General features: G+C 36.6%; 1 protein-coding gene across 2 annotated transcripts in view; it reads left to right on the top strand.

The window, feature by feature from the left end:
- The window catches only part of KCNK2 (potassium two pore domain channel subfamily K member 2), a 78,816-nt gene extending 62,757 nt beyond the window's left edge, over window positions 1-16,059 (top strand). For both annotated transcript variants that reach the window (XM_088146703.1, XM_088146702.1), the window contains exons 6-7: window positions 861-1,000; window positions 13,769-16,059. In XM_088146703.1, the coding sequence (XP_088002829.1) occupies window positions 861-1,000; window positions 13,769-14,086 (458 nt within the window). In that variant the 3' untranslated portion in view covers window positions 14,087-16,059. The remainder of the gene's footprint in view (window positions 1-860; window positions 1,001-13,768) is intronic.
- The last annotated feature ends 430 nt before the right edge of the window (window positions 16,060-16,489 follow it).

Raw genomic sequence — 16,489 nt, 5'->3', positions numbered from 1 at the left:
GGTTGGGGACATGACTGCAAGAGGCTGGCTTTACATGAAAGTGAAAAATGGGAGGTATGATAGTAGGTCTGGCCATGCTGTTATAGAAGGGAGACCACAATTTGAGCAGATCCTCACTTCTGGGCCAGATCCTACCAGTGGGTCTGATCTTGGTCTTGGTCTCAGTAATCTTCACCATTTTAGTAAAGCTTACTCCTCAGTATGAAAGTCCAAAATGAATCTCGAATTGCATGTGACCTCCTTAAGAAAAATAGAAAAAGATAATATCGGGTGTAGTCCTTTCAAAGTTATATAGTTTAAGTGGAATTGGACCTTTTTAGATACAATACTAAATGTGTATCAGTCAACATAAACTCAATGATGTTTATGAGCATATCCAAACTTTTGTTTTAAATCTATCAAGGGTCACTTAAACTATGTTGTTTAAATTAAAGTTGTTCAGACAAATCAGAATCAAACCATGAGCAATAATCCTGGTTTACCATTAATTGGTGTTCAACTAACCAGAGTTCCCCAAACTCTTATTTAATGGATAAACTGTTCCGTTTAAAAGCAGAAGCATATGCTTCTGAAAAGGAGAATGCAAGTTCGTGGAATACCAGATCACAGTTTAGCATGATGTTCAAATAGCCTATTGAGTTCCATGGTAAAGATTTTAGAACAAGTTATCTTGCTTCCTGAAATTGTATTAAAATTCTGAACTTTGCCTGGAATATAATTATATTTGTTGATTTTAATGTTGAATTGACTTCTCTCTAACCTGTGTTGTTCTATGAAGTTCATTTAATAAATAGTAAAGAAATGTAAATGACTGGTAACAGGTATCCAATACAAATCTATATTTATTGATTTCTTTTTAGGGGGATCAGATATTGAATATATTGACTTCTACAAACCAGTTGTGTGGTTCTGGATTCTGGTGGGCCTTGCATATTTTGCTGCTGTCTTGAGCATGATTGGTGATTGGTTAAGAGTTATATCCAAAAAGACCAAGGAAGAGGTAAGCACCTCCCAAGGAATTTGCAGAATTTTTTATTAATACTGTAACATTTTAATGAGTTTTGCTCCTTGTTATTCTCACAAATAGGCTAGATTGGGAATTTATATTTCATCAGTATTATTTGTTTAGTTATGTCATTATTATTATTATTATTATTATTATTATTATTATTGATCAGATTTTTTTACCCCACCATTACAAGTACAATAAACAAAAATATTGAATTTTTTTAAAAAGTGAAAACCCATAAAACTCACAGTACCAAACAAAGAGCGTCATGACTCAAATGCTCTCTGGAAGACATCTTCAACATCTTCTGAAAGGTGTCCAAGGTAAGTGCAGATAGTAATGAGCAGCAGGCAGTCAATATACAAAAAGGAAACCTAACTTGCCTCTGTGGCCCAGCTTCTCACACAGGCGCTCGTACTCCATCATCCTAGGGACAGTGATCTTGGTCTCAAATAAGGTCTCATGAAAGATCAACACCATGCTTCCCCAGCCCTGGATCAAGGCTGGACAAACCTCTGAAAGGGCAGTGTTCCCACCCTCACTCAACCAGGTGTCAGTAATACATGTCTGGTCTTCCCACTTGTCCATCATCAGGTCATGTATAGACATGGTCTTATTAGAAACAGATCTGGCATTAACCAGAAGCAACCTGAGATTAGGTGTCCTGGGAATCAGACCACCAGATCCCCAGGGTGAAGTTGCTGATTCAAAAGAAGACATCACCACTAAGTTGGAGATCTCCCTTCCTTTAGAACAGCCAACTCAGCACCCCCCACAATATCTTCCTTAGTTCGACATCAACAGGATGAAGGAGCTGTGCCCTCTTTCTCCCACTCCAAGTTCCATACACTCTAACATGGGTGGTGATTCTCTTCCTGTAAACATCCCTAATTTCCCCATCCTCTTTTCATCCCAACCATCCAAAGATGGGTTCAGCAATCAGGTACAAACCTCTCACACCGAATCCAAGCCCCCAAAACAAAATTAAGGTCAGTTTAGCACCCTGAGCCTCTCCCACAGGCTTCTGAGCCCCAGTCATTCTTACTGCAGACTAGGCCATCTTCATTCCTAGGCTCTCACCCACTTGGCTGCTTAGCTCCAGGTTGTACAATACAGTCCACTTCTCAGGAATGGGGGAGATCAACCAGAGCACTGGTGGTCCACAGCACTAGCATCATTGGGGACCACCCCAACCTGTCCCTAACCATTGGGTCCCAACACATGAGGTCCCAGTGAAATGTGGTCTCCTGGTCCACTCACTACCTGCATACCCATTGCTGAACCACCTAACTGTTGGTCACTATCTAGGGGCCACTGCATTGACCCAGCCCAGCTCCCTTCTGCCAGGTCACAGTGGCCCCCAAGGAAAAAACCTTGCAGCCTCCCCCAGCAGGAAGGACTTAACCTATCCAGGTGATCTACAATTCAGTCCAAGGGATCCAAAGAGATCTGTTATCAAACACTCCTGCCAAATAGTACTACAAGACTGCACATGGCTGCTTAGCAAAGAATTAGAGTTTTCTGTATGTTTTTGGTCCCTTCTGAATTTTGCAGCCCAAGTCTGGTAGCTTTATTTTCTACTGACAGAGTACTTATTCTCACTATATGCTCTAATACTAAAGGTGACATGACTAATAGCAGGCAACCATGAGTTACAATTTAAAATATGTTTTCTTCTTTGTGGTTGAGAAATATTTACTATCAGTTATGGTAGATTGATTAATTGATTGATTGATTGATTGATTATGTGCCATCAAATTGGTGTCAACTCTTAGTGACTACATAGATAGATTTTCTCCAAGAGGATCTGTTTCCATCCTGGTCCTTCAGATATTCCAACAGTGCACCCATCACCAATGTAATGGAGTCCATCTACCTTGCTGGTGGTTGTCTTCTTCTCTCTTTTCTTCCACCTTTCCCAGAATTCTAGATTTCTCCAGAGGGATAGATCTTCTTATGTGTGCTTAAAATATAGTCAGTATTTTAGTAGCTAAGTAGCTAAGTAGCTATATTTCAGTAGCTCTGAAATGGCTACTTAGAGTTCCTGGGTCTCAGCAAGTGGCAGCATTTAATCTACCAGTATTTAATCTTAAAAGCTAAGCAAGGTCACCCCTAATTAATACTTGGATGGGAGACCACAAAATATTCCAAGGCTGTAGGCTAGACTAGGCATTAAAAAAAAAAAAGATCCAAAGCAAGACAATGGGCACCACTTATCTAATACTACTAAGAAAACTGCATACAAGTGTCCATGGAGTCAAACTCAAATTAAGGGAAATATTCCTTTTAAGTCTTAAGAAAATAAGTTGTTTGCCCAACATACACACAAACACAGAGACACACAAACAAAGTGGTGAAAAGAAAACATAAAGCATAGGTATCTCTGGTGAAGGAATTTCACAACTCTGGTGCCATTACAGAACATGATACTTCTGTGCAGATGAATTATTTTAGTAGCCCATTAGGCAAGTGCTGTACCTCGGGTGAAGGATTCAATCTCAAATTGAGCTCCATTCACTTGTCCTTTTGGTACCTTCCTTCCTGGCATGGTCCCAGAGTCTGGGAATTAAATTATGCACTTTTTTTTAAAAAAAACTATTTTATATACTTTCTAATATAAACCTTTGGGGTCTACCCAAAATAGAGGCTGATCTCAGGCTGATCAGTGAGCTCTTAGGCTGATCAATGAGCTCTGCCCCCTGGGATAGCGTAGCGTGTGGAGAAACTGTTGTAAAGTTGAAGTCCTTGACCTGTGAAAATCAAAAGCTTTAAAGTTTGATGATGAAAATGAGCTGGCAAAATGTGCCCTGAGTGGCAAAACATCTTCTGCACAATGAGCTCATACTTGTGAATCAGGAAGTTTCACTTAGCAAATGAATTCCTCAAAATTTTTCGTTATCACCTACTTAGCATATATTTGATAGGCAAATGATCAAAGCTTATGATTTAGGATGAGTTCAAATATCAGAAGAACTTGAATGCTTCATTTTCTTACTGTGCAGTTTTCAATCATATACTGCAGTTACTTAATGTACTTCATTTTGTAATATTGTGAAGTAATTAACCTCAGGAATGGACCTTTGGGCTCAACTGAAATCAGCCACTAAATTAGATCTAGCTTCAATTCATGTCAGTAGCATTTTTTAAAATACTGACCTGGATAGTACTGGATTGAGCCTTCTGGCTAGATATAGAGCTTACACATCAGTATTTAATTAAAGCTACACATCAGTATTTAATTATAGCTAAATAATATTAAATATTCTCTGAATAACTAGCTACAAATATGTAATTGTACAGTTGGAAATAAGAAATTCCAAATAATCATGCAATTTCAATAAGTCTCACAACTTGCTTTTGTTTTGTTTTTTCAACTGAAGAATATGTAAACTATATCAATTGACAGATTACAGTTGATATAAATCTAACTCACAAATCAGATATTTTGATTAACTCTGAAAGAGATTTCAATTCCAGATGATAATTATAAAGTTAGTAGTTGATGCTAGTTTCTCCCTTTCTCTCTCTCTCGGCACATAACATTAGACAACAATAATTTTACTATGCTTGAATTGTGTGAGAGAAATATTCTCCTGAGAGATGATTGTGCCAGCTGATGTGTTTTGCAGGCTATCTTAAGGGAAGCCTAACACTTTTCAAGCTAATAGAAAAATGGCCATACCAAGATATTGTTAGACCCCATTTAGATTGCAGTAGGCTCTGTATGGATCTGGCTTTCAAAATTGTTCAGAAATTTCCATTGGTCCAGAATGTCAAAGTCAAATTATTGACTAAGACTGGTCATAGGGAATATGTGACTTTATTTGCTGCCTATCTTTCCTGTGTAAAATTCAAAGTGCTGTTACAATTTATAAAGATCTATGTGGCATGAAATTAGTCTATCGAAAGGATCATATTCTTCCTTATTAGCCTGCCCAGACTTTAAGATGCTTGAAAAGGTCTTTTTATTTTATTATCACCACCATCAAAGATATATCCAGAGGCAATGTAAGACAGCACCTTCTCAATTACTTTTTTCTAGGCTTTGGAACTTTCTGTCAAGAGAGATCAATCTTTTCTTTTGTCATCCTTCCATTAGCAGGGAGAAGTGTGTGTGTGTGTGTGTGTGTGTTTTAAATCTAGAGAAGTCTTTGGTATAGAAGTTTGGACTGGTGGTGAGAGGTTACCACTTCCTTTATTGTTAGATTTTTTATTGTTATATTTTAATGGTGTTCCACTATTTTTACTGCTTCTCTTTGATGTCTTTGAATGTTTTTTATTATCACAGGCAATGCAGATTTGAGTCACTGTAATCAGTGAGGATTTCTCAGTTGATTTCAGAAAAATATGAATTTCACACAAGGATTAGCTAAAAGTTATTATAACTACTACTCAAGGGGTCCCACAGGGAGAGGCAAGGAGAGGCAGGAAATATCAAGTGCATTGTGACATCATCATGGTTTCTGCCAGGCACCTATGACACTACTAAGCCCATCTTCATAAAGATTTGTAAAATAGAGTTACAAAAATGTTTTAGGGACTTCAGACTAAGCTCCAATGCCGTCCTTGCTCTCTAATGTTGACAATAACCATTATGATTAAGGTCAAATTCATGGCCAAGGGAGAGGGTAGGTTGGATTTGAACATGGGTTTCTCCAAATCTAATTTGCCAATATCTACTGCAACTCATTATCTCTAAAAACCTTAGTGCTTGCTTGGAGTGGGCAAGTTCCTATGGAATGAAAAGGGGAAAGATTTTGTAAGATTTTTGCTGAGAAAGAAAAAAGGGGACAAGTGAAAGAACTTTTTCATGGCATTAAAATAGTCTCTGAAACAGGGCTTATTTAAAATGTAAAAAAATAACGGACCTTGTTCTTTCTTCCAGAAGAATAGATTGTTTTAAAGTATAGCTATGGACTGTATATACATATTCTTCTCTGAGGTTATGAAATTGTTATTATGATTTTCTGATATTCTATATCAGAAGAATACGGTTGTTTTTAGAATAGCCATGGAATGTAGGTACATATTGTGCCCCCAGAGTCATCCATGTGACTTTGGCTTCAAAACCATTATGAGCTTCAGTCATTATAAAATGGCATAGTCATCTAGGTGGATTATAAAATATAGAGCTTCCTTTATTTGGTTTCTGGGGTATTAGGCCTCATTTTAATATATTGGGGGGGGGGGTACAAGAAGAAAAAAGCCTGGAAAGTTATTAAAGGCCACTAAGAATCTTATATTTTCAGTTTCAAGAAATTCCTCTACTGGCAATCTGCAAAACAAGAGTGCAGCAGCTTTGCTAGGCAAACACCAAATTGGCACAAGAACCCTGCTTTCTAGTGACTCCACCTGAGTCATCTGTTTTTGAAGTAGAAGCACACTCAGCAATTCCTGAGAGATTGAAAAAGTGATTTCAGAAAGCAAAGACAACATGTTCTCCATTCTAGTCTTCTGCATGACTAATGTGACACAACTATTCTTTCTAGTTAGCCTGATGTAGTCTCAGGAGAATAATGGGAAGTTTTATTTTTAAACAACTGACAAAAAACATCAAGGAAAATGATTTCAGAACTTCAGACAATGCATTACTCATAACATTAAGAAATTACAGAAAAGGAAGTAAAGTACATTGAATCCATCTCAGGCCTTCAATAGTTCACCCTGCCCATTGGAGTACTGGAACGGCTTGAACCTACCTGTTTGTTATTTTATTTAATTTTCCACTTACGACAGTAATGGTAGAAGGGTATATAATTCTGCATGAAGAACAATTAATTGAAAAATAATCTGAATCAAGCCTCTGGACTCACATATGCAATAAAATAACTTTACTTCAGTAGAACATTTGTTTTATACTAAATCTACTACTTATCCTACTCTGTCTGTATATCTAGTAAGCTAGTTTATGATGTATCCATTAAATAATGCTTATCATTCAGATCACATAGTCATGAGGTTTATTTTATTTATTTATTTGTCAGATTTGTTATGGCCACCCTTCTCCAGTGAAATCTGGGTGGTGTACAGAACCCAAAAAATAAAAATCCATAAAAACAGATAAAATGTAAAACCATACAAACAGCCTAGACTAAAATGATCTTAAAAGCAGCACAAAACAAATGAAACAGGGGCCCTGAAAATACAGTAATACATTAATCTCAGGCCTGGGACCAAATCCAGGTTTTTGGAGTTTTCTGGAGCCCTGTCCTTATCTCTGATTAATTGTATTGTGAGAGCAAGAGAATCATTTATGGAAGAGTAAAACCAAAGGAGCAGTATTTGTAACCAAATGACAAGAGAGCAAGAATATTTTAATACCTGCATTTAATCTATAACTTTTCCTTCCTTCTTCCAAACAAATTGTCTTTATAGTAGGCTTTAATGGAAACTTCCACGTGAGTTTCATGAGAATTCTGGCCTAAATTAATAGGGTGATATGTAAGAATAGAGCCTGTTAAATGCCAGAATATTTGACTGGATTGAGCTCTTCTAGTCTAAGGAGATAACTATATGTTTGTTTGTTCATTTGTTTCAGATATGAATGGGCCTCACCAGTTAAACATTTTAATTAACCTGTTCATCTTGTACGTAAAATTAATCAATACAAAGTCAATAAATGTTTATGAACATTCAAATACAAGAAAAGTTCAGCCAAATGATTAAAAGTTCCTCCAAAATAAAAAGGTCTTTACAAACTTCTTGAAAGCTGGTAAAGCATATGTTATATAGGTACACATAAAAAGACTATTTTATAAAGGTGTTGTAAGAATAGGAAATTCCCACTCTCCACCAATACTGAATCTCCAGTAGTCAAAGTACTTGAAGCAAATGTTGGGTCGGTATATTGAACAATGTCACTTACTTTGGAAACTGCTCTCTGAACAATTAGAATTTTGCAGACTGGCTCCTAGATGCTTGGAATGGTTGTTTATTAAAACATATTTTAACAATATTTTTTCTCCTCTTAAACAGTAGCAAAAACGTTATTGAAAGAATATGTCCACAAATGATGAAATCCAGTTTATAATAATCAGAGCCTGTTTATGCTGATGAAAATGAGAGGAGGCAGTTCCCCCTCCTTCTGCAGCCCTCCATGTACACTTCAGAAATTTGCTCCAGATGGTTCTCTAAGCTGCCAAATCATTTTTAAGAGTATAAAAGCTTCAAGAGGGAGACGAGGAGCAGAAAGTTCCCTCTCATGCAATACTGGAATGCACTCATTATCTAGAAATAATAATGTGTATGTTAAGTGCAGACAGAAATAATATTATTACTATTCAAAGCACAACAAAAAAGAGAGGTTCTAAAGCACAGTAAGATATGTGGAGTTGCACTTTCGCTTACATAAAGGACTGGAATTTCAATCATGCAGCATCAGTTACTGAGTTACTGCCAGGCTACAGATTAAGATAAAATTGAGTGTAGCTTGAGAAAATGTCATACCTCAAGGACAAAAAAAGGCTGAACAGGCAGTAAACATTTTATAGTAGGAAGAAGAATTAAATTACAATAGTTTGTTGCTTATGTGCTCTGGCAGTCTGAAAATTACATAGTTCTCCGCTCATAACCTTTTGAGCCCATCCAAATTTATCAATCCATGGGAAAGTGAGCTGTATTATGAAAATATAACATTTCTTTAAGTGCATTTTAGGACACAGCAGTCTTGGGAGTCCGAAGAATCTATCTGGACCATTATTATTGCAAACAACTGTGTTCAGATACAGCGGAGAAGAATGATACCACTATATATAGATAGAGTGATATATAATCACTCTTCAAAAAAAGGATCTTACTGTTTCTTGTATTAATTCTGTATTACATATGTAGGGTTTATGAATTGCCTCCATTTAAAGGCATCTAGGGTGATGTTAAAACATCACAATGTTATGGACTATTTCATTTCTAAATTAATATTACATAGACTACAGGCACCCATTGTGACAAAACAATTTGAGTAAATTTATCATAATTTGGGTGCCATTTTGGAATAATTTGTTTATGCGTATCTAAAGAGTTAACTGGTCAGATGTAGGCAAATTTTAGCTGTTGAGACATAAAACATGGACTTCTATACTGCACTCTTGTCATTCTTGGACGATAAGGAGGAATGATACTTCTCAATCTTTTCCTGCCTTTTGGTCCCCCTCTACCCCTAGGTTATGCTGATCATCAGTTGTTTTCTGGGAAAAAAGGTTATTGGAGGGGCTGCTTACCTTTCTCTGGCTTAGCTGATACTAACGTCTACGGAACAGACACATTTAAAGAAGTGTTCTTGTAGAGACTCACTGCCAGCCATCTAGGAAAGGAAGTTTTTTCATTTAATTATTTAACTATGGAAAACATTCCTTTAGGAGTTGTACTTAGCCCATTCCCATTCCCTCCACCTCTTGAAAAGGCTCAAAGTACTTTTCTTCAACCAAGTTTTTTTTTACCCATTTTAGGATGATATTAGTACCTTTCTTCTGCTGTTTTATTATATACAGTATAAAAATCCCCTCTTACCCCTATGGATGATATGTATCTTCCTCAGTGTCAGGTCCTCTATCAGAGGCCTGGGAGTTTGAGGGTTCTGCACAGTATCTTATAAACCTAAATCTAAATCTAAATATAATTATATATTTCATTGGGTTGCTTATCTTAGTCTAAGCTAAGTCTAAGCTGTCCTATATTTTTACTATACGTTTAACTACTTTGATCAACTTACTTGGACAGGAAGGTATTTTATAAATCAAATAAATAAAACTAAGTTTCCTTTTAAAGCTGGCTAAAGCTTTAATACAAGTACTCTCTGAACAAGCCCCATCTCATTTATTTAATTAAATTTTCAACCCACATCAGGGCAACAAAATCCAGAAATTGGTATCCCTAGTATAGACAGCAAAGGGGAGGAAAGAAGAGGGTGTTTCACTACATTCTTTGAGTGAAGGACTCCATAAAACAGGACATGATTTTTAAAAAAGAGTCCAGTTTTGAAAATAATGTGTATGAGAAATTAGAGTAGAAATTTGTAGTATAATAAATTAATATTTATTGTATTTATTATTATTTTATTATTATTATTATTTAATTAGGACTAATCAGTATCTCTCATTTTGATTTAGTCTGGAAAAGCAATATGGACATAATGGTGACTCTGTATTTAAAACCAAATGAGGTAGTTTTTTAATAACATATACTTCTTAATTCATGTCACTTAATTTTTTTTTAAACAACTATGCACATTTAGTACCTACTTGCTTGTCAGTGATTGAATATTTCACGGTTACATTAATTTATTTAAGTGTTTCTAATTTTTATAAAGAGATTCACTTGGAAATAATTCAATTAAGAGTCTATCATTTCTTTTTTGAATGTAATGAACCATGCAAATTGGGGCTGATACAAATATTCAGGCTGTACATGTCTTTGAAAAGGTACTTTGTTTTGTTGAAAATATGAATTGAAACCCTGGTAATTGAAACAGAACACCTCACTGAGGAAGATAGGCCTCAAGAATCTTGGATAATTTATTTGTTTAATTTATATTGCTGCCCATACATATGCATGACTCTGGGCTGCTAACAGTTAATGAAAACTCTATATGATAGAGAGAGATTTGACTTGGGGACAAAGAAGGATGAAAATGCTAGGATGGGATGAGCTCTTACTTGCTCTTTTTCCTCCAGGATGTTTGGGGACTTTTGACTGTAGGTATATATGTACGTATGTGTTACAATATACTGTATATCACACCTTTCCTCCAGGTGTATACTCTCTCCTTCAGTTTTTCCATAAACAAACAAACAAAAAAACTGTTTGTGTGGTCAGCTGTTCTAAAAGAGAGTGGTGGACCCAAAATCTTCCAGTGAAGTTCCATAGCTGAGGATGAGCTTGAACATCCATCTCTCTGGACATAGCCCAATACTTTAATTATTCCACAAGTATATTGGCATCTATTCTGGCAAGTAAGGGTGCTCCTCTCATACTTCTGTTTAGAATCATAGGTGTATGGTATAAACTGGGGGTGGGGGGGGGAAATTCCTAGGTTTTTTCTTGTATCTTTAAATAATTCTAGATTTCCTTCACTATCTTTAAATCATCTTCATCATTAAAAAGTACTAATTAAGATAACAGATGCAATATCAGAATAAAAATAAATGTATAAATACATTCATTTTAGTAGAACCACTTTCTTTTCTGGAAAATTTACTTCTGTAAAACTACCACCACCCCAGCAGAATATTCTAGCTTTCCCCAGCATGTTCTATCTCTTGAATTGTAAAGTTTGCCACATAATTATTAATTAGGATGATTCATTTGAAAAACAATTGACCACATGATTTAAATTTAGGAAAAAGTAGTATCTGAGTAGGACTGGAGAAACAGACTCAAAGCTCTTCTCAGCTGTGGAGCTCCTTGTGGGACCAGGACCAGTTGTGCCTCTCAGATTAACTTTCCTCATAGGATTGTAATGAGGAGAGAACTTTGATTCAATAAAAAGTACTTGAATAAAGCTGCAATAAAAATAATTTTTTAAAAGTTCTCTCAAAAATTACATCTAACACTGACTGTTGTATCTACTCCTGTTTTGAATGAATTAAGTTTAAAATCAGTAATTTCTTGATTTCAATTGTATTTCTTCTATGTTAGGATTTCTAAAGATACTGTGAGATCTTGGTCTATTAAGTATAATAAATAAAAATGATATCTCACGTAGCTACCCTATTTCCTCAAAAGATAGACAGGTCCCCCCCTCCCTCACAATTATCTGTAAATTTGGCAGAAAGATTGTATTCACTAAGAAGAATAGAAGATGCTGCTGAAAAGTGCTATTGGATATGATGTGCAAATAGCTGCAGACACTCCTGCTGGAAAGCAGGGCTGTTTGGGGGGACATAGCAACTCTTGGAAGAAATTTCAGTAACTGTTGTTTGCCACCCAGTCACGTTGTGTGAGATGGGCAGCTATATAAATACAATAAATAAGTAAGTAAGTAAGTCAACCCTTTTTACAATAGATAAACAGGGTTTATCTTGGGTTCCTTCCCTGTGCAGTTACTTCTTCCCCCAGCTTTGTCCTCCTCTTTCTCTTTGCTACCCATTACAATTATACTTTCCTCTTTCTACAATTCCATTGTGTCCACCACCCTTCCCACCCCTTATTTTTGTTTCACTGGAAAGAAGGAGGGAAATGTGTATGGATGTACATTTGTGTATCTGTGAAAGAGTGGTTTGTGTGTGAGGGAATAGTTCATATATATAAATAGGGATCTATTTTACAAATGGAGTACCTTATTTTATAGGAAATTATTTTCAATCAATAGTTATTAATTTCATTAATATCAATTTTTCTTTTGTCCTGGTTTTGGCACATTTTGGAATGTAACTTTTGGAAGGAGTGTGTGCATAGATATACACTTACACACATGAATACAGATCGTCCTCCCTTAGCAACCACAGTTGGGACTGGCAGCTCAGTTGCTAAGTGGAAAATCACCATGACAGGCTTATAATGTTACTTCCCATTTGGTCATTAAGGGAATCGCTACATTCGTTAAGCAAGACATTGTGATTTTACTTCTGCGTTCTTCATTAACTCTGCTTGTCGGAAGCTGGTTGTGAAGCATGCAGATAGCGATTGTGTGACTGCAGGATGCTGTGACAGTTGTAAATGTGAGCACTGGTTGCAAAACTGTTTTTTTACACCTTTGTAACTTTGAAGGGTCGCTAAATGAGGGAGTCAATAAGTGAGGACTACCTCTATGTGCACAAATATAAAAGAGTGTCACACACACCATTTATGGGGAGAGGGTCGTCCAGGACTGGTTTCAATTGAATAAGCAATCCTGTGTTGGCAAAGTGGGGAAAGCTGGGCATTACACAGGAGTTTTGGATTTAGAACATTTCTCTGTCAATTATTCTTTGGAGGGGGGCATTTTAGGTTCCGGGGATTATTCCTTTCAAGTTAATGTCATAATCCAATAATGTCAATGAACTTAATTAGTTAAAGGAATATTTTTCTCATATCATTACATCAATCCTCTGAGCCCTATTTGTGTCAGACTGGAAAATGTTAATCTCAGGAAGCATCTTATTCTAGTATACTGTAAGTTTCACATTATAATGTAATACTGCAGTGGAAGGAAAAGCTGGCAATTGTTCTGCTGACAAGACTAAAACTGTCACTTGCATTAATCCTCAGTTGGAACTGGCACTAAAAATAGAACTGCGACAGCTGACATTTTTCTTTTAAAAGCCCTCTCCATCTAAATATAGAAAGGCCTATGTTGGCTCTCACAGGAATTGTTACATGCACAAGCCATGGCGTCCATAAATAACCATGGCATCTCCCCTGGTAACAATACATAACATGCCCTCTGGATTGCTGGGAATTCAGCTCCCCTGTCCAGCTGGGATTGTCTCAGCTGTCAAGCCTTAATTTTCAAAAGCAATTTCACCTCACTGGCCTATATAACATTATAAAAAGAGCTATGAAATGTTTTAGAGGCAGAGATCTTAGCTATTGCAACGTGTGTCCTTTTTATTAGATGAGCAAGGAATCAGCGCAGTCCTCGGACTGGAACAAAGTAGAGATTAATTAACTATGCAAGGAAATAGCCAAGGCACAGAAGATCTCATAGAAGGGGCAGTTGCTTGCTGTCAGGTTGTTTTTTTTCCCTTTTGCAACTGTATCCACATACACCATTTTTTAAAGGATGTGTGGCAATGCTGACTCTCTCTCTCTCCTCCTTCCTCTTCTTCCCACCTGGTTCCTTAGGTGGGAGAGTTCAGAGCTCATGCAGCTGAGTGGACAGCCAATGTTACTGCAGAGTTCAAAGAAACCCGCCGGCGACTGAGCGTTGAGATCTATGACAAGTTCCAGCGGGCTACCTCCATCAAAAGAAAGCTGTCTGCAGAAATGGCAGTGAATCACAGCCAAGACCTGACTCCTTGCAAAAGAACCTTGTCCGTCAACCACCTCACCAGCGAGAAAGATATCTTGCCTGCCATCACAAAGACAGATAGCATTTATATGAATGGCTTGACTCCTCACTGTGCAGCTGAAGAAATTGCTGTGATTGAGAACATTAAGTAGCAGTGACTTTGAATCCTGATCTTTTAATAAGAAGCCACCTATGGTTTAGACTTATCTTGTAGGTCCTGATTATTTTCCCCTCTGTCCATAACCGATGCCGATAGCATTTTTTAAAAATCATATGCATGAGTTCCAACAGAAATCCGCCCACAATATGGATTCAGAGTCATCATTATATTTCTTGAAAGACACAAGACGAATGGCACTTTGGTCATTGACAAATGCTGGACCAAGCAATGGTCAATGCCTTTTTAAAAAAAATTTGGTGCCCAGACTGGTTTTTGCTTTTGCTTTTGTTTTTTCCATCTCTCCTGTTGTGCCACAAGGCGTTAAGAATGAATAATGCTGGTTTAGGTTAACAATGTAGCTTTGAGAGATCAGTCCTTAAACTTTTCAGGGTCTACCATGCCAAGCCTAGGAATGGACCATACATGGACTACAATCTATATGTAAATGGCAAGAAAATCTTATGCAGCCTTTTACCTAAGAAATTTTTGTCAGTGCCTTATCTTTTAAAGAAACAGAACCTCTATAACTTTCATATGGGTTTTTGTTAGTTTGTTGGTTGGTTCTTGCATGAGTACTATATCTCATGTTTATATTTCCTCTTGCCCTCCCCCTAATCATGTTTTAAGGATGTCTAAAGCCAAGGATACCAGCGTTAAGAAATATGCCAAATCAAGGACATCAAAATGCCACTTCTAATCTAGCTTTAAAGGCACTGCAATTATAAGGGTTGCAAAAGGTGTCCCCTATAAGTTTTTGTTTTTTTTTTTTAAACTCAGGTGCAGATAATACATGTACACTCAATTGATATGTAGAATTTATGGATCCATGTTGGGTCTCATTAGTTATAGTCAACTTTTCATACCCATGCACCATGTACCAAAAATCTTCAGTTTTGTATTAGTAAATTATCTGACAAGAGTTATAACTTGGTGCAATAGATTCCTTTGCATATAAAGAATGCAGAACAATCCTGAATCAGCAGCAGGTCAGTTACTAGTAAATGCAGTGCTGCGGGCAGAAAAGAGTTCAGGTTTTTTTCCTTTGTTTGTTTTAGCTGTGTCATGCTAGATGCTCACTTAGCACAGGGATTGTGCCTGCTGGATTGCTTTCCTTGAATGTTACATCCTACACTTTTGCCCACTGCAGCTGGGCATAAAAGTAGGAATGCAATTGAAACTGGCATCACTGTGACTTTCAACACCAAGGATTTAGAGGGTATCTGAAGACAAATGCAGACATGGAAAATAGTTGATCAATAGCACAATCAGACTACGATTGAACAGACAGTTCTTGGTTGGTTATAATAGGCTGATACGCAGATCTGAAACCAATCCTTAGGATTTCTTTGATTGTTTTAAAGGAAAATAACTTAATTTTATAGCCTCTTGTGTCTTCTGTTTCTAAGTGTGTGTATGAGATTCAGAAGGAACGCAGAATTTAAAATAATGGAATGGAATGGCTTGTCTTTTAAATTGTTTTCAACATTTTATTCTATTGCAACCTGGCTGTATATAAATACCCCTTAAAAGATTAATAGGCAGCCTGATCCTCAAAGCATAACTAAGGTGCAAGACTCCACTGAAATAACAGGAGCTTACACTTACAGAGCTATTTGAGGCCTTCACTCTTGGCTCTGAGTATTTAATACAAAATGGGACTTCAATTGGATTCTGTTCAAATAACAAATCCATATCATTTGATTATTAATAGCAGTATAAACTATGAATGTTAAATTTATGAATGCTTCATTTTTTTCTAACAAATCTAAGTTATAGGTGTAAATAGCGATCAGTGAAGAGTTAACAAGAGTGTACATCTCAGATCAGTAAGGTTCCATTAAATATATATCAGGCCAAGCTCTTCAAAGAAAAGGCCCCATCACCACCATTGACCCCCCAGCACAGTGTTCTGAATGTCAACATGGTAAGAAAAGTTGTCTTACCATGTATAAACTGTGAATTGTAATGAAAATAAAAAAATAATAAAGTTTTTAATTAAAAAAACCTGTCTTCCTGAGTCTCCTACTTGTTGCTATTTTAATGCTGGGAAAATGTTTGTAAAATCAGGACAGTGGAGCTCTGGAATTAGGATGATTTCTACACCCAATTGCAGCCATCTTAATTTTAGCAAATAAAATTATTTTGGCAGATATAAAACAGTCTGTCCTTTCAGAATCATTTTGTTTCTTCTCCGATTAATTGTCTGGGGTTTTTTCCCTGCGGTTACTGCTTTATACCTGCATTTTGTCTTAAACACATTGACCGTAATGCAGCAAGCACAAAGTGATACAATAGAGCATTCTCATTTCTGCCCATAAGAGCTGTCTTGTCTCTAAAGTGCTATTGCAACGCACGACTTTTATCTCTAGAACACACACTCACACACACACATTTA

Source organism: Python bivittatus, unplaced genomic scaffold (assembly GCF_059951505.1).
Source record: "Python bivittatus isolate LINGU-HERP-01145 unplaced genomic scaffold, Pbiv_v1 ctg000020_np1212, whole genome shotgun sequence".
Taxonomy (NCBI): domain Eukaryota; kingdom Metazoa; phylum Chordata; class Lepidosauria; order Squamata; family Pythonidae; genus Python; species Python bivittatus.
The sequence above is the reverse complement of the archived record's forward strand: the minus strand, read 5'-3'. Positions and strand labels throughout refer to the sequence as shown.